This window comes from Cannabis sativa, chromosome 6 (assembly GCF_029168945.1).
Source record: "Cannabis sativa cultivar Pink pepper isolate KNU-18-1 chromosome 6, ASM2916894v1, whole genome shotgun sequence".
NCBI classification, from domain to species: domain Eukaryota; kingdom Viridiplantae; phylum Streptophyta; class Magnoliopsida; order Rosales; family Cannabaceae; genus Cannabis; species Cannabis sativa.
This window is the reverse complement of record NC_083606.1, coordinates 74926703-74952467: the sequence shown is the minus strand read 5'-3', so window position 1 is coordinate 74952467 and position 25765 is coordinate 74926703. Positions and strand designations below refer to the sequence as shown.

The window sequence follows — 25765 nt, the reverse complement described above, 5'->3', positions numbered from 1 at the left end:
TATTTTTCAAATACAAAATTTAATTAATATTGATTTTTTAATTTAATTATAAACCAAATGCTTTATAAAAATATAATTTTCATCCAATTTTATCTAATCAGACTCTATTTTAAATTTATGAAAAACAGGTTTGAACGTAGCTCATATTTCATTTTTCTGTCCAAATTCAATTACTTAAAATCTCGACTATTTAAGACACTAACAAAATTTGTATTTATGAAACTGAAAGAAAATTACACTTTTATTAATATTTGGTATTTATACCGCTAAAAAAATCATTTAATTTATACCACTTACAAACTCAAATATGTATAGATGTTTTTGTTTACACACACATAATTTGGCACCTAATTTCTCTCAATCGACACACCATTACCAACGTGGCAATAATATAGGCTTTACCACATATCATACCCACATAAAATAAATAAAATGTGGTCCAACCCAAAACTAAATGTTCATAAAATATAAGAAAAATATTATTATAATAACAGACTCTTTCCCAATAATAATAATAATAATACTAATAAATATTCGAAAAATATTATTCAATTTTTACATATAATATAAATTATTATTTTATATATTAGAACCAATAATCAAATTGATGTAGAAATATATATAAAAAATTAAATTATAGTCCAAAAAATTAATTAAATTAAATTATTACCTTTAACTACCTTAATAAATATAATATGTGTTTCTTTGCTTTCTTTTTTTTTTTTTTAAAGTATATTTAAAATATTATTATTGTTTACTAAAATTTTTAGAAACTCAATATCATAAATTAAGAGGTTAGAAAATAAATAAAGTAACAGAAATAGAGACAGGTGTTTTTACGAATTATTCAACGAGTCAGTTGTATTAGGCTAAATAGCCTTCAAGTATTACACCATGTTCATCGCAAGTTTATGAACCCTAGCTTTTTACTATTGTATTCGAGTAATAAATTTCTCCCCTCTTGCATGAGAGTATGATGCATTTATAGGCTAGGATCCAGGTATGGATATACCCGTGACCTACTAGGGTCTGCATATAAACATGGTCCACGTACTATAATTTAGATTATCGTTATTTGGTACTAGTGGCGTATAGTACTACTTAGATGTGACATCTTGCGATTAGTTAGTGATATTCTATAATAATTTATCAGTTTTACTGTGAATGTAACTTAGGGCCACCAGACACTTGATTTAGTTATACATGTACTATGTTATAGGTAGTATTTGAATTGTATGAATTATTAATAATGCTACCAATATTGGCATGAATAGTACTAGAGTGCTTGAGTTAAGTTGGTATTAAATATGGTTAATTATACTATACGTATAAATCTTCGGACATCAATTTATGAACTGCTAGATGGGTTAGTTTGGATTTATACGGTAATTAAATGGGTGCTTAGTTAGAAATTATTTATTTAATTATGTTGTATTACGGGTGCTTAAACTTTTGAATTTGTTGTTAGACAATTATTGTGGAATATCTTTATATATTAAAAGTGCCTATCTAATGGCATTTCTTGGTTTAACATTCTTGGTTTAACAGAATATACTTAAAAATAAAAGAATATTCTGTTAAATTTAACGATTAGGTTTGATCTGTCGTTAAAAAATAAACCCAATAATTAAACCCAAAAAATTAAACAATCTTTTAAATAAACAATCTTTTAAATATTAATAATCTTTTTAAATTAAAAAAATCATCTTAGCCACATATCTCTCTAACAAACCTATCTGGGAGAATATTAATAATTTTTTTATTTATTTTTTAAAAAATAAAAATATAGATAAAATATCTAGAAAAGATAATATAAAAGAAGATTGATTGTGTTGGCTTAGAGATTTTTGGGCTTGGGCTTAAAAAAATAATTAAAAAAAAAAGATGAAATGGGCTGTAATTAGTATTTACCTTATATGTTTGTGCTTATTTTTAGTTCTATTTTTAATTTTACCACCAAGAGGAGAAGGTTGAAAAATATTAGAATATGAAAATATTATTGGTGCTTATTAGTAATTTGCAAAGAATGTGAAAGTCTATAAATATATAGTTGTGTAGCTATTATTAGATATGAAATGAGATAATAGAACTTTTTTCAATTAGAAGATTAATGTACATTTTACTATTAATAACATACATTATTATAACACAACTATGTTTTACTTACTAAATATACTGACACATATTTTATTTTTATAAAACAAATCGTTCAAATAATTATACTATTTTAATTATTAATTAAAATAAAAAACTAAAAAAATTAATTTGATTTTAAGTAAAGTTTTAATTAATATTAAATTTATTATAATTTAGAATAACGTGATTACAACTAATAATTATGATGAATTGATCATAATAAGCATATCTATCCCACTGTTTATGGCTAATTAGCTAGGATAGTAGTCCTATAGCATATCCTTACAAAGAGTGGAAGAATGATATTTACATTGATCAGTATGGAAAGCTAAGTATGTAAAGACGAGTTTTATGATTTCATTTAATACTTAAAATTGATATTCATTTATAAAGTAATCCTATATTAAATCAAATTAATTATTTTACATACTTATTATTTAACTTATTTTAATTATTCTTACTATTTATAATTATATGTAATATTTCAGACCATTAATTATTTTTTTCGTTTAAAATGTATTGTTTATTTCAACTTATCATTTAAAGTAGAGATATTGTCGATTAAACTACCTGAACTTTATGGTTTGTAACAGTTAACCACAAAAATTGAAATTTTGGCGGCATAACTACCTAAATTTTGCTTCAGTTTTACTCTATCCTTCCGTCCTAAAATCACAGTTAAGTGCACAGTACACGTGGTAAATTTTTAGTGGTTCACGTAATATTAATTTTAAAAAAATAATAATAAATAATTTAAAAATAAAAAGAAAACTATTTAAAAAATTTTAAAAAATAATATTTTTTTTTTTCATTTTTTTTTTATATTTTTCTTTTTCTTTGTGGGGAAAGTATTGAAGAAGGTAGCAAAGGTGGTATTTGGATCTTGAGATATGACCCGAACAGGACCATTGGTGTCTCATTCACGCAACTGAATCAGAAGGAGATAGATTTCCATTTGTGTGCGCCACCAAACTATGAACCTCAATGGCGGGGCAGATTCCTGGGTTGGTTGTCAGTAGGTACTTTGCGCTTGAGAAGTCGGGATTGATCCGGTGGCTGATGCAGTTCGCTAGATTTAGGGAGAGGCTTTTGGCTGACGATTTGTTCTTGCCTAAGGTTGCTATGGAGTGCGGTGTTGGAATGTTCACAAAAGTATACATTTTTAACTTTCTTTTTTCAATCACTGTCATTGTTTTGATTTACATATAAATAATAAACGTGGGTGATCTTGATTTCATTTTCAGCAATAAAGAAGAAGAAAGGGTTCTGTTGAGAAGATTTTTTTCTTTTTAATTTTAAATTATTTATAATTATTTTTTAAAATTCATGTTACCTGGATCACTAAAAATTTGCTACGTGTACAAGAGTGTACACGTGGACAGTCACCGTGACACTTAACTGTAATTTTTAGATGGAGGGGTACATAGCAAAACGGAACCAGGGTTTAGGTAGTTATACCACCAAAATTTTGGTTTTTGTGGTAAACTGTTACAAACCGTAAAATTCAGGTGGTTTAGCCGCCAATATCTCTTTAAAGTAATAGTTATCTTAGAGAAATTTACATGGTATACTAGTTTTTGCTATTTTTTTACAAAAATATTGTCAGGCAGTATTTTTTTATTTTTTCATTGTATTTTTTTTTTATAAATTTCATACTGTAATATATTGTGTTAAGCTTTCATTAATTTTTAGCGATAAAGTATTATTAAAGCGGTAGAATCCTTCAATTACCTGTTTATTAATTAAACAGATCATTTTTAGATTGATATGCTAGCTTAACTAAAAAATTATATACATTAATTATCCAATATTTATTTCAATCACACATTTAACTTGATGGTATAAAGTAGCTGTAACATCATTAACTGTTTCTTTGGTCATCATAGGAGTTTCTTATTAATGATCTATATTGTATTATGTTTAACTTGGCTTTTTATGTTTCTATAGTATTTTGGCATTTATATACAAAGGCTAAAATTAAATAGATTTGGTGTTCATTATTATTACTATTTCCTACATGTTAAATTCGACCCAAGAAGTAGTATCGTCAGTTTTACTTCTTACTATATATCATAAGTTTATTTAATCATCAACGTACTTATAAATTCAAACAATTGGCATTTGGTTGAGAGAAATAAAAATATAAAAATAGGAATGGTAATGGGAATGAGAATAGAAACGGAATATGAAATAAAATTTAAAATGCATAAAAAAAATTGATGAATAAATTATTAATTTTTTTCTCATCATGCATTGGAATGGTCTTTCCTTCCATTTCAAAATGGAATTATCATTCCACCAAAATAATAGAGAAGCCATTCTATTAGAATGACATTCTAACACAATGTTTATTAAAGGGGAATGGGAATCAATTGTATGGGATTCATTCCCATTCATTTGTTTACTAAATTTTGGAATGAGAGAAACTAGTGGGCCCCACACAAATTAAGGAGAAAACAAAAGGGAATTTTACAAAAATACTGCTTTTGGGCCAAAACTTTACAATTATACTGGGACACGGCAAAAACAACATTTTTACTGCCCCAGCCCAATTTCATTACTTTTGTACTGTCCAAGCCCAACAGTATAACATTTATACTGTGAACAGAAAAACACACGGGAAACAACCTTCTTCGTGTGTGGGGAGACGCCGGAGACGGAAATCACCAAGAAAAAACCATTAAATCCGGCAAGAATAAACAAAAGCAGTAAAATCGACGTCAATAAATAATCATGGCAAAACAACAGTAAAACAACACTAAAACAATCAAACAAAACAAAAGAAAAAAATGATTAAAAAAAACAAACAATCTGCTGCACAACCTCAACACCAGATGCAAAATCAACTATGTTTGCAAGTCTATTCCTAGAAAATTATAAAAAAAAAAAAAACTACTAAAACAACACTGAAACAACACAAAAACAAATGAAGCAAATATAACTACTTAGAAAAATATAAAAGAAACACACACCTCAAAACTCTCTTGTAAGTGAGCTCGTCAAATATATTTATAGGAGAACCAAAAGAAAAAAACCACAAAAATAGCCAAAGAGAACGAAGAAGAAATGTATTTATAGCCTCCATCTTCCACACTCACAGACATAACCATCACAACAACACGAGAACACCCAGAAAATACCTATTAATTCCAGCGAGATGGAGCAAGGGCAGTGAAATCGGCATCAAATAAATAAATCATGAAAAACAACAGTAAAACAATACTAAAACAATACTAAAACAAAAAAAACAATAAAAAAGAAATGATCAAAAATTAACTATGTTGTGCACATCCTCAATACTAAATGCACTATATTTACAAGAAAAGTTCTAGAAAATTAGAACAAAAAAAAAAACACACTAACTCTTATATCTTAAAAAAAAAACATAACTAAGAACTTAAAAAAATTAAAAAAAAAAAAAAAGAAGAAGAAAAAAAAAGAAGATGAAGAAGAAGAACTAAGAACTATCACCATTATGGTCTTCCTTCCCCTCATCATCTCAGCCATGAATTATCTATTCTGTGTCTTTGCAGCCGGTGTTCTAAGTTTCTTTCTTTTCCTTCAATATATTTTTTTTTTTGAATGGTTCCTTCAATATAATTAAGTATATATAATAGTAGAGTTGGACATCATATATATATATATGTTGATAGGAGAGGAGATGTACGTGGCAAGCATGCATGAACTGATTTGTCACATCTCACATCTCACATCTCACATCTCTACATATATATAATAGTAGAGGGTTAGCTTTATTGAGTAGTGTGTGTGAGAGTTGTCACATCTCACATCCAAATCAATCATTTTAATAAAACAAAAAAATTTAAATTTTGAAGTGGGGAGACACAACTACCCATTATTTCTTATTTTATTATTATTATTATAAAATATTTTGGAAAAATGAAGCAATGAAGCAATTGGTAATGAATTATGTACTCTGGAATCCGAAGAAAATAACCAAACACAGCTAAAGTTTCAAGGCAGTAAACTGCCAAAAAAAAAAAACAGTACAAATGTTGTTTCCAGCGTGGCACAGTATAAATGTAATAAAATGGAAAAAATCAGTAGTGGGTGTAAATTTCCCAAACAAAAGGAAAGGTTCTCCCATTTTCATAAGAAATGTCTTTCCCTTTCCTTAACTTACTTTATATTAATTATATTTTTATTATTTAAAAATAAAAAAGACAAATATGCCCTTCAAAAATATATAAATAAAAAATAACTACATGTTCTAATAATGAAAATTTAGTCAAATTAAGTCATTCCGATTACCTATCCTGATTATGTAAACAAAATAAAATGATTCTGATTTCCTTTCCGGTCAGTTTAGTAAACAACAAAATAAAATATTGTTTCCGATTATTTTATATTTTAACCTGATTGATTTCTTCCATTGATTATTCTGATTCCAATTACAGTTTAGTAAACGTGCCAAACGCCACCTAAGTTTACAATATTAGAATCGTAACTATGCTGTATTAAAACATTTTAGCTGCTATCTGTTTTTCTTCATTCATATCACATGTTAGTTTGCTATGACCAATCATATTTATTTTAGATGTAATCAACTTTTGTAACCAATAACTGAGTTGAGATTTTAGTGCATAAGTTGTGTGTTTAGTATGTGTTTATTTATGTGTATGTTATTACTTCTTATTAATATAAATTAAGTGTCGTATTCTCTTAATTAATATATATATATATATAATTATAATAATATGTAAGTATTAAATTTTAATTTTTATCATATGTATAGTGTATTTGGTATTGATTGAAGCGTGCAAAGTTAGTTTGCTTCGTATTGTAAAAGGTAATTATTAAAATTTTAATAATATTTACTTAGAAGAGTTTGAATATCTTAGATATTTATCTGTAGTGAAGTAGGTTCTGCAAATAAATATACTGTAATTCGATAAGTTGCAAATATTTTTATGCTTAAATGTTTTTGTGATTATTTTGCATTCGTGTTGGTTGTTTGTAATTATTATCTTAGATATTAAACTTGATTTAATATACACTACAAAAAATCTTACTTTTAGTCACAATAAAATTTGTGACGAAAAGTAAAAAAGTTATGACTAATTATAAATTATTATTCCTATGTTGTGACTAAAAGGTCTGTGACTAAAGGTATTAGTCACAAAAATTACAATTTGTTGTGAGTAAATGTATTTTTAGTCACAAAACTGTTGTGACTAAAACTAAACTAGTGACAACTTGTAACTAAATACTATATGTTTTAGTCGCAAGTAACATTTTGTTGTTACTAAAAGTCACATTTAGTCACAAAAAATTATGTTGTGACTAAAAAATTATCACTAAAAATAGCAGTATTTTGTAGTGATAGTTAATTTTTAGAATTTTCTTGTTGGTACCAAAATTTTTAGACTATTCTTACAATTACTAAAGTGTCTAGAGTTTTCTTGTTTGCTTAAGTACTCTTGAATTTTTTAGAATTATCTTTCACTTGTGTTAGTAGAGGAAATTATGTATAACAATGTAGAAGCTAGTCATTTAATAATATTTCTAGATTAGTCCATATATAGAGTCCTATAAATAGAGACATAATTCTATCATTTTGTACCAAGTCACAAATCACACAAGGTGAGATATAAAATATATAGCTTCTTCCATTCAAGTATTCTCTCCAAAGTTCTTATTTTCCAACAGGTTTGAAAAGCCCTCTAAATTCTTCTAAAAATTAAAGTACCTAAAACGCTTTTGGGCTCCCTAAATTTCTGGATAAATAGATAAGGCTATGATCAAAGTTCCAAAAAAAAAAAGGGTAACTTCAACAGTGTTAAAAATGGGTAACCAAGAAGAATTAGCAAAAACTTGATCTAGATTTGCATAATTTCTTTATTGGCCATCTTGCTTATTGCAACCAAGAAAAGAAGTTCCTATTGTACTTAACATCTTCTAAACCACATTTACTAACACAGTTTTGAAAAGGAGCCATCTTATTTACATTTCCTCCATAATTGAATCTTTCCTCCACTACAAAAAACTGCAACTTTTAGTGATAATTTTTTAGTCACAACATAATTTTTTTGTGACTAAAAGTGATATTTAGTCACAACAAAATGTTACTTCTAACTAAAATATAGTATTTAGTTACAAGTAGTCAATAATTTAGTTTTAGTCACAACAAGTATTGTGACTAAAAATACATTTACTCACAACAAATTGTAATTTTTGTGACTAATATATATTTAGTCACGGACCTTTTAGTCACAACATAGGAATAATAATTTATAATTAGTCACAATTTTTTCACTTTTAGTCACAATTGCTGCGACTAAAATTAAAATTTTTTGTAGTGGTCAACAGATCATAGAAAAGAATTTATTACTCATAGTAATATTCCCCAAATCCTTCCATAGAACTTGCCTCCCCCTTTGTTGTCATTGAAGGCATACACTATATATAGTTACAACAAACTTATCACATGTTTTTAGTTTAATAAGACAATGAACCCATTGACTTACTCCTCCCTTGATATCACAATCAAAATAACTACCGAGGTTCTGAGCAATAATGATTCTTCAGTTAGGGTGAAACACCATTCTTGAAACATATTAAGGTATAAATCCCTCATTCGAGAGACTTTAACCTTTTTTTCGAGAAGATCAACAAACAATCTTATTGTTTATCATTCTCGTGATATCTTTTTGCTAATTGTTGGTTTTGTTGATCCCCTGAACATTCTAAAAGAACAACCTATCCATTTATAGTAGAGGACCTCCCTCTTCATCAATAATGGACCTCGTCTCACACAAAATATCTCCAACTTGAACCTCACTCACAAAAATTTCCTCCAAAACATCAAAAGTGTTGCGAACATTTGACCTTGGAAGGTGAGGCAATACTCACTTTTTAATCCTTAACAGCCTAAACTTGTTCATCTATAGTACTTTACTGTTTTAGCAACAGGAGCCTTAGTATCATTCCCATCGACATTTTTTTTACGAATCAAGTATGTTTATTGCTCAAAAACTTTTTTTGTAGAATCTAATAGCATTCGCCAAATGAGGAGAATCTAAATATCTATAAAACTTTACAAGGTATCAAACCATTCTTTTTCACTGACCATATACATGTAATTCTCTTTTTCACTATGTTTTTCACTTTGACAATCACAATATCTACATTTGTATAAGAATTCTGCCATAAAATTGTGTTTCTTCTGCGCCATATTTCATAATAAACAAGGGCTGCAATGACAGCAGCAAAAATTAATCTCTTCACCTTGCTTATTTTTGCCTTTCTTACCATACAATTCTTTCTAAGGAAGTGGCAGCCATTCTCAAATTCAGCCATGAATTAATCTTTTCCAAGAATTCCAAGGAGAAAGAGCACTCAAAAAATAGATGTGCCACAGTCTCATCTTCAATGTTGCTGAGAAAATATTTAGAATTCTCAAGTTCCTTATACTGTAATATGTCTTTTGTTTTGATTCTATTAAGCATAGATAGCCAAAAAATAAAACTATGCTTGGGTGTGTTTTATCTGTTCCAAACAATTGAATCCCATTCAACTTTAATTGCAATAGGTCGAATAGCTTTATTAAATCCATCAGCCACTTTGTACCTGTCATTTGGCACTTGGGTCCCAACATTGACATTAGCTTCAATTTTTTTTTTTTTTTCAAGTGATCAACCACTTTCACCATTATGCAAACATCTTTAGTATGCATGCCCAATACTTTTACAAATCTCATATATAGAAATAATTAATAATAAAAACAAACAAATTAATCCTTTGATCGTCGATCGTACTTAGATAATTTCATTACGCAAACATGCATGCATAATAAACACGTACATTATATAAAGAAATAAGTAAAATAAAAAACAAATTAATAAGAAATATTAGTCATTTCTTATTAATATTTTATTTATTAATTAAAAAAAAAGACAGTCCTAGTGCATAAAGTTGAAATGCAAGATATGCATTTCGATTTCGATTTTAAACTAAATGATTTTAATAAGTTGCAGTTGAAATATGACGATCATCATCGCTAATTTCAACTGTAACATTATTATTATCGATACTATTAGGTGCGAGACATGTCCCTTCTCCATAACCCGATGTATCAACACTGCACTTATTGGGGTAACAACATGGAGTTGGTTGAAAAGAACCAGAAAAGCATTTCCCACCAACATTAGGTTGACAATTCGGAGCAGCTTCGCATACAGAACTCTCACCGATTAGGGGACCTCCACAAAACAGTCCTTCACAACAATACTTCCCTTGTGTCCAATGACAAAATTCACCGGGCGTCCTACAACGAAGTCCATCACCGAAGGAGCACCCCACAAGTACAGCCATAATAACCATTATTAATATCATCTTTTTCTTCATCGTCATCTTCAAGTAGCTTAATATGTAATCTAAAGTTTCTTTGCTTTAGTTATTTTGTATAAATTTGTTCCAAACATTTTATATATTTATAGTAGAGAAAAGAAGATGAAGTTATACAGCTATTACTTTAATTAATGATAATAAAAAAAGTAATAATTACTTTCCAACTGTCTGATGGTGTCGAAATTAATTAATCTACAACTACAATTTTTTTTCTTTATTTAATTAATTTTTCAGTCATATACCTAACAAATTTTTTAGTATTTTTTTTATATATATAAGTAAAATTGACAATTATTATTAAAATAAAGTCAGCACAAAAAAATATACTTTTAGTCACTACAAAATAATTTGTGATTAAAAGTAAAAAAATTGTGATTAATTATAAATTATTATTCTTATGAGGTCCGTGGCTAAAGGTATTAGTCACAAAAATTACAATTTTTTGTGACTAAAACTAAATTACTGACAACTTATAACTAAATACTATGTTTTAGTCACAAGTAATATTTTGTTGTGACTAAAAGTCACATTTAGTCAGAAAAAAATTATATTGTAACTAAAAAGTTGTCACTAAAAGTAGCAGTTTTTTGTAGTGAGTAGACACTTGCTTTGATAGTTAAGCTTATTCATACACTGTGTAAGTTCGTGTTGTGCTAGCCCAATTCATATTTATCTGTACTTTTTAAAAAATAGGTTGTGCCGTATTGTGCTACAAAAAAAATATGGATCATGTCGTGTTGTGCTAACATTTTTAAATGATGATAGGTCTGGCACAGCCTGTAGGCCCAGTATTTTTATGCCGTACTCGAATTCGTGTAGTGCTTTGCTCATGCCATCTCATATTTCTTAAATATGCCAGTCTATTTTTGTATCCGAGCTTAAATTCGTGCGATATACTTTCTTATATTTTTTTACAATTACTAAATTATATTTATATTTTATAGCTTTAGTTATATTTATATAATTTTTTAACTATATTTTACATATAATCATACGAAAAAATTTATTAACATCATTAGAATTTGAATACTTAATTATAAATACTCAAAATTTTATATCACACCTTATAAATAAATTAATATATAATCTCAAATTTTCATATATTAATAGTTTTAATTATAAAATTATTATATTCAATATTATATTTAAGTTTTATTATATAATTGGTAAATTCATATCTTATTATAATTATTATATTATTATTAATTACAAAATTTTTTAATATGTCGTGTTGTGTTTTTCGGATTTGTCCCATGTCGTGTTTTTCGAGCTAGTCATGGTTATGTGTCGTGTCTTTTGTGCTTCTCGTGTTGTGTGCTCAAAGACATATTTTTTATATCGTGTCGTGCCAATTTGTAACATCGTACCATGTCGTACCCAAACCTTTATATTTTTTTTGGTACCTATAGTCGTGCTCGTGCCTTCCAAGTTCGTTCCGTGTCAAAAAACCCAACTCATATTTACAATACTATTCATACATAAATCAATATTTTTTATATATATTTTGAAAAAGGAAGATTTCATTTTCTGTACCATTAGTAATTTTCATCTTAATTATATCCTTTTTTATTTTTAATACATTATTAAATTAAAATGAAAGTGAGAAAATAATTGTACTGGTGGCCTTTTAGGGACCAACATCAACATATATTAATTACTGACAAAGACTAATTAGATCTATCCACATTCCACCCATGCATATATAATTTCATCTATTATTAATTAATCCGAACCCTATCTATTGTTTGTGTTGAAAATTAATAGTACTAAAACAAATTATTAAAAATGAAAATGACAGAGATAGTAATTGTGGTGGCCTTTTAGGGACCAACATTAACATGCATATTAATTACTATTATTAATTACTGACAAACACTAATTTGATATCCACATTCCACCACCCATGCAGATTATTTTCTTAATTTTTAACAAAAGAAAAATAAAACTTCATTAAGCAATCAAATCGGTCATCATTATATATGAATGAATGTCTCTAAAAGAGCATTACTCGCTCGAATAATTATTTAATAAACTTTAAGGAAATATGTCTATTTAGCTCAGCAAATAACCTCTTACAGTTATCAATAATATATATAGGATAACATAACAGTGAAACTCTTGATAGCTTGAACAATTATAAAACAATCTGTTTCTAGATCAACTTTTCTCCACTGTTGGTTCTTATTAATTAAGAGAATTGCTATAAAAAGACACTATATTAGTGCCTAGCATCCTTCTCAGTGTCATGCCACTATTAGTGTAATTAAGTGTCGGGACTCAATAATATTAAGAAACTATTTTTTAAGAAATATCGCTAACCAATCATAGGGTGTCACTTATAGAAAATGTTAGGTACTGATGTTCAATAACAACACTCATTAATTAATGAGAACCCTATATCTATTGTTGTAAATTAATTCTAAATTTTATGAGAACCCTATATCTATTTTTGTAAATTAATTCTAAATTTTTTGTTCTTTAGGTAAAATATATCATTTTTACATTGTATATTTTATAAGAGCATTGTTATTAGATATTATTGGTATTGAATATTACCTAATGGCGTGTTAGAGATTTTATAACAATGGAAGAAAATCAAGATTTATTACAACTCTATTGTAAAATAATACAAGGACTAAAATAAGAGATTGATTAAATATATGTTACAATACATATATATACACTATATATATTACATATATATATATGAAATGTAGAAGAGAAGATTACAACACATGTAATATAATATATGTATATATATAACAAGAGAATAATATATATATATATAAACACTCACTCACAACCTTGAGTGTAGATTAGTGGGGATCACCATGACTTGAACAAGGTATTACACCTTTGTCCAAAAGCTTATTTCCCCCTATCTCTAAGCACTAAGGGAACTCTCTAGGAAATAGCTTTGGGAATTATCAAGCCTTTTAGGGTTTTCTAGCAAAGTGCTTTCTTGATAGAAAACTTCATCTCACTCAAATGAGCACCAAAGACCTCCTTTTATAATGTATAGGTGATCACTTAGAATTCAAAATACACAACACTTATTTCTCTCATATAAATGAGTATTAATATAGTTTGTAACAACTATATTTCATACCATTTGAATCCTATCATCAAATTGTGTAACAACCCTTTTATTACACTAATAATGTGTGATCAACACATGAGTTACAAGTGACAACAAATTGTAACTCCTCTTCAAGTAACAACATGTAGGTTACAAAAGTGTAGGTTATAAAATCATAGGTTACACATTTATTTACCATACACTTAATATATATTATTCACATAATATTATATATTACCACATTTTAATCTACATATTATTATATTAAAAATAATATAACAATCCCCCACTAGATTAAAATGTGTGACACACTTGTAACACACTTGTAACATTTATTTAATCAATCAAAATATTATATCAAAATATAACATTCCCCCACTTTGATTGACTAAATACACACTTTTAAGAAGTCTTGCTTAGGTGCATTAGATAAAATGTCTTTCGACTTGAATTTTATTTTAGTGTAATTACCACAAAGTTTGATGAAATTTTGGTTGCCGTAGCATTGAACCATTATTCCTTTAATACAAACCGGTGATAACACACACACCCTCGCTAATGCTCACTTGAGACCGCATGTCTCGCTCTTGCACCGTTAATGGCCATGTGCAAAATTCTAATTCATGGACTCTCTAGAGAATAACTCCCAATTCTCATAAGAGGCGGCACCACCTCTAGTCCATATAGGTGGAGTTTTAGTGTCTCATCACTCTTTAGACACTTCTTAAGCTTAAGTGAGTTTTCTTAAGATTAAGCTCCATTAAAAAACCTTTCGATTTTAACCCTCAATTTTCACAACATGTACTCATTCATAGGTGGGACAATTGAGTACCATATTCACTCTATTGACTTGTTATTACCTATTGAACTTAAGACTAGATGTTTACTAGTGTTAAGATAGGTTACCATCAATGAGAGAAACACTAAGGGAGTTTAGGTCCCATCCCTCGAAAATTCATGCTTTAATCTTGTACGGAGATTAAGCGATTTGTTATAACCTCTCACTATTGATTCCATGTGAATCATGCATGCCAAAATATAGTGTTCACTTTGTGACCACTTTTCTCCTTAAGTACTTAAGCTTTGAAAATTCAATCATAAAAGATTAATTTTCACACAACTCAAATTCTCAATAATTTTGATACCAAGCATATCAAAATTAAACACTAATTTAGACACCAGACATGTCTAAATTATACTTTATTTTAAGACACCAAGCATGTCTTAAATTTTTCACATTGGAGTATTACCCCCACACTTTCAAATTTCACTATCAAGATAATATCTTGATTTTTAAAAATATAGAAGACCATTTTGTCTCTATAACTCTTTTAATTAATTTCCTTCTTGAAATTATTTTCACTTAACTTTGACACCAAAATATGTCAAAATTTTAGCTATACACATAGCCAAATTTAATTTAGAATTTGAATTCAAAATCAAATAAATTAATCAATAATGTCTCAACACATTTTGATTAAATTTTTGGCTCACCCCCACATTTTTACCATAAAGTGTATATAAAATATCACTTTTGTCCATTTTCCTCTTCAAATGACTCTTTAAGGCCACTTTAAAGATACCATTTGACATTTTTAGTTTTCTTAACAAAACTAAAATATCAAACTCACATCACCACTTACAAAATAATGTGATTATTTTTACTCATAATTTTAAGGTTATCTCCTCATTGAGATTAGCCCAAAATTATACCAAGGTTAACAAAATTCTCATCAATTTTGTTCACCACTTTGATTATTTAAGATTCAAAATTGCTTCTCCAATTTTGTTATCTTTTCACTATTTTTGAATCCACATTGATTCATTTTATTTTGAGTCCAAAATTGCTCTTCCAATTTATGGCTCATTTCACAAGTTTGGATCCACTTTTGATCCATTTGTTCTTGCTATGACAAGACAATTCTCATGAGTGTAACTCTCATAGTTTACTTTTATTTATCTCATAATATGAGATGATTATCTCTTATAATCCAATAAAAGATGTAACTTCTCAAAAGCCATCTTTTATTATCTCATAAGTGAGATGTTCACCACCAAATTGAATAAAAATTCAAAATATTCTTCATTCACAAAATAAATGATAATAATTCTCACAATAATAATAAACACTATTTTATTACTATCAACATTATTATCATGCTATGTAACTCATATATTAATATAATATGTATGTTACTAATCAACATCTCATATGTAACATACACATAAGATCAATATTAAATTCACAATATATATGTTACATATCTCATATATATATATATAACATATATACTATAATATACATATATATCATATACACATAATATATACATTAATTACACAACTATTTATGTTACATACCTCACACATATATAACATATATATACACATTAATATACATGATATATATTATATACACATATATAACATATATTATGTATGCATGTATCATATAAATACATAAAAATAATTATTTCTACATATTTAATCTCACTAATATATATTATATCACATGCGCTCTATATATATAATATATATTACTCATATATATACATGTTATATATTATATATTTCACATATATACATAAAATAACATGATATAAATTTTAAGTATCATATATATAATATGATATAAACACATGATCACATATATATCACATATATATAACTCATATATATCATATATATTATCACATTATATACTACCATGCTCACCCATGAATGATTTTCACATAAAATCTCTTATCCTTGTATTCTCACAATCTTGATTTATATCTCCTCTTCCATTGAAAAGGGATAAGCTTTTGATTGTTAGAGATTTTATAACAATGGAAGAAAATCAAGATTTATTACAACTCTATTGTAAAATAATACAAGGACTAAAATAAGAGATTGATTAAATATATGTTACAATACATATATATACACTATATATATTACATATATATATATGAAATGTAGAAGAGAAGATTACAACACATGTAATATAATATATGTATATATATAACAAGAGAATAATATATATATATATAAACACTCACTCACAACCTTGAGTGTAGATTAGTGGGGATCACCATGACTTGAACAAGGTATTACACCTTTGTCCAAAAGCTTATTTCCCCCTATCTCTAAGCACTAAGGGAACTCTCTAGGAAATAGCTTTGGGAATTATCAAGCCTTTTAGGGTTTTCTAGCAAAGTGCTTTCTTGATAGAAAACTTCATCTCACTCAAATGAGCACCAAAGACCTCCTTTTATAATGTATAGGTGATCACTTAGAATTCAAAATACACAACACTTATTTCTCTCATATAAATGAGTATTAATATAGTTTGTAACAACTATATTTCATACCATTTGAATCCTATCATCAAATTGTGTAACAACCCTTTTATTACACTAATAATGTGTGATCAACACATGAGTTACAAGTGACAACAAATTGTAACTCCTCTTCAAGTAACAACATGTAGGTTACAAAAGTGTAGGTTATAAAATCATAGGTTACACATTTATTTACCATACACTTAATATATATTATTCACATAATATTATATATTACCACATTTTAATCTACATATTATTATATTAAAAATAATATAACATGGCGCCTTATAATTAGTTAGCTAAATTATATGCATTAAATTATATACGTATGGACTTGATATTTAATTAGACCAATAGTAATATTATACCTTGGAAGGTACTAACTTTTTTTAAAAAAAAAAAAATTATAATAAATATTTTGCATCGATTTTAGTCTTTCTCATCTGTTTTAGCTTGGATGAGTGTTTTTTGGTACAAAAAATAATACTTAAAAAAATTTGATTAGATGACGATAAAAATAAAGTTATGCTTGTAATAAAATATTTAAATATTATTTTTCGACATTCTAAATAATTACTATGTATATGATTATGAAAAAATATTAAACTAAAAAGCCAGGAGGTGTAGTATATATAATTCTAATATAATAAAAATACACTTTTTTTTCTTTGGAAAATTTATTTGTTCTTTATAAGTTTTTTCTCTCTTCTTAAAGTGTGACTAAGAACCATTTCATTATTTATGTCAATTAAGTTGATGACAATTATGTATGTATTGGTTCTATGTCAGAAGTGTAGTAAAGTGTGTCCCCCACTACTGAATTATTAGTTATTGAATTTAATTGTCTATAATAGTGTTGTAAAGCTCTTTTTTTTTTTTTTTTGGAAGAAAAACCCCAAAACTCCACCCTAAAGAGCAAGAGATCTGAAAATGAGAAAGAGAGAGATATTATTGAAAATTCATGACATCAACCAGTAGCTTCATCTCATTAGGTGATAAAATTCTTGCTCGACTAAATTATGGAAATTATTATATCATTTTGAGAAATTTTAAGAAAAGAAAGGTAACTTTAAAGAAATAACTTAAATCAAAAAATTTATGTTAGTTCTACCAAAAATTTTAGCAGTATAATAACTATAAACCGGACGTTTCTAAAAAAAATTAAGTATACTATTAATAACATATAACATTCCAGAACAATACAAAAACAAATTTTACCCATCCGACCACGTACAATACACTTATTCACAGAACCTACTTCACTACAGATGAATATTTAAGATATTCAAAGTTAGTGAATGTATACATCTAGCTAACTAAACCAATCAACACTTGCCAAAAATCATGCTCCCCCTCCGGTTAAGATCCTTCTTGCACTACTACAAAAATAAGTATTAGCGACGATCCTAAAAATACTTTTTCTAGGGGAACAAGCACTAAATAAATTAATCAACTGTTTAAAATTGTTGGGAAAAAATTGGGTATTCCTGAAGATTTTAAACTATCAGGATGTATAGACGACGATTTTTAAGTAAACTTGTTTTTGTTTAAAAAAAATGGGAACTACCAACGGTTTTAAACTGTCGGCAAATCCCTGCTTAAAATTAACGGGTTTCGGATCTAAAATTTCATTTTCCCTGCATCTTAAATTTTAAAATTTCATTTCTCCCCATATCTAAATTTTAAAATTTCATTTCTCCGGATCATAAATTTTATTTTCTGCCTCTTAAGATATAAACCCCCCAAGAAAAAAAAATAGATTTTATTTTTTCAAAGTCAATTGTAAATTTATTTCATTTCACTTGCTCTCTCTCCTCTGCGAGCACTAGCCAAACCATCTCTCTCTCTCTCTCTCTCTCTCTCTCTCTCTCTCTCTCTCTCTCTCTCTCTCTCTCTCTCTCTCTCTCTCTCTCTCTCTCTCTCTCTCTCTTATGGCAACAAAAAGGTAAGCATAACATTCTTTTATTTATTTTTTAAATTTCTATTAGCCATGATTTGGTTTGTTGATCTTGATATTTGTGTGTGCAAAAGAAATTCAAAGTTTGAAATCCGAAAAAAGTTTTGAGGACTGTTAAGGAAAAAGTAATCCAAAGCTTGGAAAAGAAAGTTTCGAGGAGGATGAAGACGACCACAATAGTGACGGTAGAGGATCAGGATGAAGCTTGAAAAGGTTTTGGAGTGGCTGTGACATATGCGAGAAGTGATTTCGAGGAGGATGAAGACGATAGTTTTTTTTTTAATGGAATCCATTGATGGTATAAAATCGTCAGCTATACTATAGTCGATGGTTTTAAACTGTCACCTATAGCCAACGGTTTTAAATCGTTGAAAATGCTTGATTGGCAACTATTTTGAACTGTCGCCTATTCCACTCATTTTACGACGTCGAATAGGCAACAGTTATAGAAATTAATTGGAATACTTTACCTGACTGTTTAAAACTGTCGGCAAAAACCAATTTTTTAGCAGTGATGCTTAACTTCAAAGCCAAAAAACAAACGCAAATAATAATAAAAAAAAATTGTTTCTAGTTACCAAATTTATGTAACTAGTTATCTAACTAGTTACTAGTTAGAACACACTTGACAAAAATATATATTTATATATATTCATTACACATATACTAAATTCATATACATGCATATATATACACTAAACAAAAAACATAAATAATACATGTATATCAAATATATAGAAAATGGATAAAAAAGTTCATGTCTATTGACATGGTTTCTTTAGTTTCTTTGTCATAAGTTGGGTGGTTTTGTGAGTTCTTGATCGTATGTATTGTTGGTTTTGTTTGTGAGGCTTTGTCAGAATTAGTGTTTTTGTGTTGGGTTTGGTGTGGGTACTGGTTCTGCTGATCAGGATGGCGTCGTCCAGTCGAAACCCCGAAGCAATGGAGGAGGACACTTTACGATTTCGGATTGAGGAAGAAGACTTAGAAGCAGTTCTGGTTTCAACGGGTGATGGGGAAGAAGGAATAGATGACCGGTGGTGCTTGGTTGGCAAATTCCTATCAAATCGAGTTATTGATTTTGAAAAAATACAGAACATACTCGCTTCTTTATGGCAACCAGGGATGGGGATGTTCGTTAAACAATTGGATACTAATCGATTTTTATTCCAATTCTATCACGAAGTTGATATCCAACGCGTGATCAATGGAAGTCCTTGGACTTATGATCGAATGCAATTGATAATTGAAAGGCTTAATGTTGGTGGAGATCCAAAGTCACTACCTTTGAATACTTTGGATATTTGGGTTCAATTACACAATGTGGAACCAGGTTTCATGACCGAAACTACTCTCCGAAAAGTTGGGAATACAATGGGAAAATACTTGGAATCTGATCCTAAGAATTTCATTGGAGTATGGAGGGATTATCTTAGGATGAGGATCACTCTCAATATTGAAAAACCATTACGCAGGCGTTTGAAGATCACAAAGGATGATGGGACTTGGTTTTGGATAAATTTTAAATACGAGAGGACTCCTACATTCTGTTTTATCTGTGGCATAATAGACCATTCAGACAAATACTGTCCCAAATTGTTTAATCAGCCGATTGATCAGATAGCAAAACCGTATGGTGAATTCATGAAAGCTTTACCTCCACAAAACCACAAGAATGTTGGCTCACGGTGGCTTCGAACCAAAGGTTGGACTCCGACAGTGGCGATGGCAGCTCCGGCAGCTGGGAATGGAGAATCCTCATCAGTCAATGCTGAAGATTTTTCAGCACCAAATCCGGCCGTGAATGTGGCAGCAGTTCAAGGTAATAATTATGCTAATTTGGGGGGATTTAATGAAGATAGTCGGTCTGTTGTAAGAGGAAATCAAGGGAGAGAAATTGTTCAAAATAAGGAAAGTGATATCATTATTTATCATGATAATCCTATGCTCTATGATAGTAAAAAACGAAAGGTGGAAAATGAGCATAAAGGAGGGAATGCTGATGTGGAAAAAACAATGGGAAATATTTCAAAAAACTTATCTTTGGCAGGCCTTGGCAATGGGGCTCGCCAATCATTATGAAACTCTTGAGTTGGAACTGTCGTGGGCTTGGGCCAACACGAAATATTCAGTTCCTAAAAAGTCTGGTTACTCAGAAACGGCCCAAAGTTGTGTTTTTATGTGAAACGTTGTGTAAAAAGAAAAAGGTGGACCAAGTTAGTAGAGTATTAGACTTTGAAGGGTGCTTTGTAGTTGAATCCATTGGAAGAAGTGGGGGTTTAGCTCTTTTATGGAAGAACCAAGATGAAGTTTCGGTTGACTCTTTTTCTGAGAATCATATTGACAGTACGGTGATGTTTGAAGGACAACGAGAGTTTAGATTTACCGGATTGTATGGTGAGCCTAATAGAAGTCTAAGGCAAAAAACTTGGGATCTTTTACGAACTCTCCATGGTCGGTCAACTCTTCCTTGGTGTCTTATGGGAGACTTTAATAATGTGCTTAGTCAATCGGAGAAGCGTGGAGGGAACCCATACCCCTCTTGGTTGATTGAAGGTTTCAATGAAGCCGTTACGTTATGTGGGTTACGCGATTTGGAGTTACTTGGGCATCCATTTACATGGGAGAAAAGCAGAGACTCACCTAACTGGATTGAAGCGCGTCTGGATAGAGCTCTAGTAAGTCAAACTTGGTTAAACATGTTTCCTTCGGCTAAACTTTTCAATTTAGAAGTCTCTCCTTCGGACCATTGTCCTTTGTTGTTGGAAGTTCAAGTGGGGAATATTCATGACCATGTTAAGATTTTTAAGTTTGAGAATTGTTGGACAAGTCATAAAGGTTGTGAGGATATCATTCAAGGGTGCTGGGATAGGATGAGGGGTTTCGATATTGAAGAAAAAATTTCAGAGTGTGGCCGATTGTTGCAACAGTGGGGAAAAGATGTATTTGGGAACTTCTCAACTCGCATCAAGCAATGCAATCAGGAGGTTAAAAGATTAAAAAGTAGAAGGGACGAAGAAGGAAAAAAGCTTTTCTATGATGCTAAAAAGGAGTTGTTTGCTGTGTTGAATCAAAGAGAAATCTTTTGGAAACAAAGATCAAAACAATTGTGGTTAAAAGAGGGAGATCAGAATAGCAAGTTTTTTCATTCAAAGTCGTCTTCAAGAAGAAGGAATAACCAGATTTTTTGTCTTAAAGATGTCAATGGGAACTCTCGGCATTGGGGCAATGGTTTGGATAATGTACTGCTTGAATTCTACACCAACTTGTTCACTGCTGTTACGTCTACCTGGGATGAAGTTTTGGATTGTGTGACCCCTACGGTTCGTGCTGAGCACAATGAACTCCTTCTTCGGGCGTTTGAAGATCAAGAGATAAAAGAAGCTGTGTTTCAGATGCATCCTGACAAATCACGCGACACTGGATGGTATGAATCCTAAATTTTTTCAAAAATATTGGTCCATCGTGGGAAATGATGTGATTCTTACTGTGAGGAATTTTTTTACTAATGAGTACATGCCAAATGGAATGAATGATACCAATATAGTCTTAATCCCAAAGAAGAAAAAGCCAGAGCAGATAAGTGAGTTGCGGCCTATATCTCTTTGCAATGTTATTGCTAAGATCATCACCAAAGTTCTTGCCAATAGAATGAAGAGTTTGTTAACTGAGATCATTTCCTTAAATCAAAATGCGTTTATTCCTGGACGCTTGATTACTGATAATATCATGGTGTCATTCGAAATTCTACATTACTTGAAAAGGAAACAAGTTGGTAAAGAAGGCTATAGGGCTCTTAAGTTGGATCTAAGCAAGGCCTATGATAGAGTTGATTGGCACTTTCTGTGTGCTATGATGAGACAAATGGGGTTTGCAGATAAGTGGGTTAGACTCATTTATGGGTGCTTATCCTCTGTGCAATATCATATTGTTACTTCTAGACATACTATAGGGCTGATTGTTCCAAGTAGGGGATTGAGACAAGGGGATCCTATTTCTCCTTATTTGTTCCTTGTGTGTGCTGAAAGTTTATCTGCTATTATCAGAAGGTTTGAGGAAAAAAGGTGGATTCATGGAATTTAAGTCGCAAATGGTGCTCCTTTGGTGACTCATATGCTTTTTGCTGACAATAGCTTTCTCTTTTGTAAGTCCACAAATGGGGAAGTAACTCGTGTGCTTCAATTGTTACAAGTCTTTGCTATGGCTACTGGTCAGAGAGTAAATTTTGACAAGTCCTCAGTGTTTTTTAGCACAAACACTAAAATAGTTGTAAAAAGCTTGATCAATGATGTAAGAAATAGGATTGTTAGTATTTTGCCAAAAAAAATTAAAGAAGTAGATTTGCACTGGTTTGAGAAGTTGTAAAGATGTAAAACTTAATTGTATTGAATGAATTGGAATCAGTTACAATGATGATGATTAGATACTTGTAGTAGCTGAGATTAGAAAGCAAACTAACACACTAACACCATGGACAGTTAACAATTGCATAACTAACATCCTCTAGTCTTAAGTGAGATAAGGATGTACAAACTATCAATTTCTGTATTTGACAAGAAACCAACTTGTCTCGGAAGGTGTAATCCCGTTGGGGCAATAGCTAAGGCATAGCGAGACATCTATCTCGCTACATATAAGAAGGCATTGGCAAGGCGAGTCAGTTATTAGAACATTTAGTGTATAATACATATTATAATAACTAAGTGTGATAATTTGAAGGACCTGATTGTCCAGTCTGTAAGGCCTTATGGTCAAAGAGCAGTTCTTAAGTTTGCTCAGTACACTAGTCCTCATGCCATTGCTGGAAAGCTTATGAATAAACCAAGTTGTTCATGCACTAGGCGAGATGCCTCAACGAGATACATTCGACAATGTGTCCTATAATCCACATTAACGTTGACATCCTTAAAAACAGTTTAAATCACAGCTGTGTGATCTTTAAATATTAACTGCATTTATTTACGTGGAGCATAATTAAAGACCACAATTTTGAGAAATATTGTTATGGGATTCGAATTGAATGTAATTAACTACCAACCTATATTACTATAAATAGGTGCAGATTCTACAAAAAAAAAAGGGGACAAAAAACCTTAGAGAGAAAAAGAAGTATACTAATTGTGAAAACTCTAATTCTGTATTAGAAAAATCTGAATAAGATAGACTCTTGAATTATGCATAGTTAACTGCAAAACTACGTAAAAATCTTGGTGTCATTGTTATTATTTTCATTATATCTGTGCTTGATTTATTATAAAATAGGCTCATAATCGTTAACGACAATTTGCGTTAACAATTATTATTTTAAATTTATAATATATTTTTTTTATTTTTTAAGTATTTTATTTTTTATTTTTATAATTTTATTTAATTTTGAAATAATAATATTGTACATATAAACGTTTTACGTGTACAAGAGTATACACATACATAGTCTATAATAGCAGTTAACCAGATGATACATTAAATATGCTAACAATTCAGTAGTTTGGAAGATTTTTACCGTAAAAATATAAACTTGGAGAATTAAGTACAAGTGAAACAATAATTACAAGAAATGTCACTTTTAACAATAGAATTTACTTGTGATGTGTTGGCAAAAGGGGGTTGGCAAATCAATGTTGGTATTAGAACTTTTGCCTGCATAAAATAAAAGGCGATGGCAAAAATGACTTTTTCCAGCGCGTAAATGCGCTAGTAAAAGTTAGATTTTAGCCACTGCAAATGTATGCTAGTAAAACTTTGACCTATTTGCCAGCGCAGTTTGCGAAATGCGCTGGTAAAAGTAATTTTTACGGTGCAGTAACGAACTGTGTTGATAAAAGCAATATTTCTTGTAGTAGGAGTCTAACCGCCAAAAACTCTAATAATTATTTGCAAATAATAATAATAATAATAGTAATAATAATAATAAGTCCACGTATAAAAGCAATCCAACAAGATCGCAATATTTATGATTGATAATAGTAATAATAATAATAAGTCCACGTATAAAAGCAATCCAACAAGATCACAATATTTAAGATTGATTTGATTGTATAGTTGAACACTTTGTGTCCATACAATAATAATATAGTTTAATATGTATTGTTTAATTATATTGTGAAAGTTTATAAGATTTGCCGACACTTTTAAATCATAATCATGTACAATTTTTAATCATAATTTTTATTTTGTTAAATAATAAATTAGAGTGTGGTTTAGTAATATTTTTTATTTTAAATATTTTAATTAATTAAAAAAATAAAATTTTAATAAAAATCTATTCTGTAAATTTTATTTTTATTTATTGATTTTATTTAAATTGAATTCAAGTTCGAAGTTGGGATCGAGGGCCGGGTCCAATTTTGGAGTCAAAGGCAATTCGTGTTCCAAAGTCTAGGTTGAATTTAGAGTCTAAAATATTACTTAAGAAAAAAAAATTGTTAAAAAAAATTTTAATTTTAAAACTTTGATTCTCAGTTAAAAAATTAAAAAGTAAAAATAATTTTATAAAACATAATTTTAAAAAATATTTTCATTTTTCTTATTTTAAAAACAAAAAAAAAATAATTAAAAAAGTGTTATCAAACGCACCCTAAGCTTTATATTTTCTAAAATAGTATCGTGAGCTCAATTTTTAACAAATTTTTTTATTTATATATAATCAACATAAAATTAAAGAGAGTTATAATATCACTCTTGAATAATTGGTTAAAGTTGTACATGCCTTCTTTTCTTGGTATATATAATTTGACTTCTTGTCAATAATGTTAAATATATCCATATTAATTGATCACCTTTAATATTGAAAAAAAGTGATCATTGTGTCTTCTAGAGGAGTCTTATCATAACATTATTGGCAAAACCCTTACAATGAAAAAAATCCTCATTTAATATGATGGGCTTCAATATTCT

At 29.1% G+C, this 25765-nt stretch overlaps 1 protein-coding gene across 1 annotated transcript; it reads left to right on the top strand.

Annotated features, from left to right (window-relative positions):
• Positions 1–19780: 19780 nt before the first annotated feature.
• On the top strand, positions 19781–20950 carry LOC115695596 (uncharacterized). Its single transcript, XM_061118356.1, has one exon. The coding sequence runs from the start codon at positions 19781–19783 to the stop codon at positions 20948–20950; it is 1170 nt and encodes a 389-aa protein (XP_060974339.1).
• The last annotated feature ends 4815 nt before the right edge of the window (positions 20951–25765 follow it).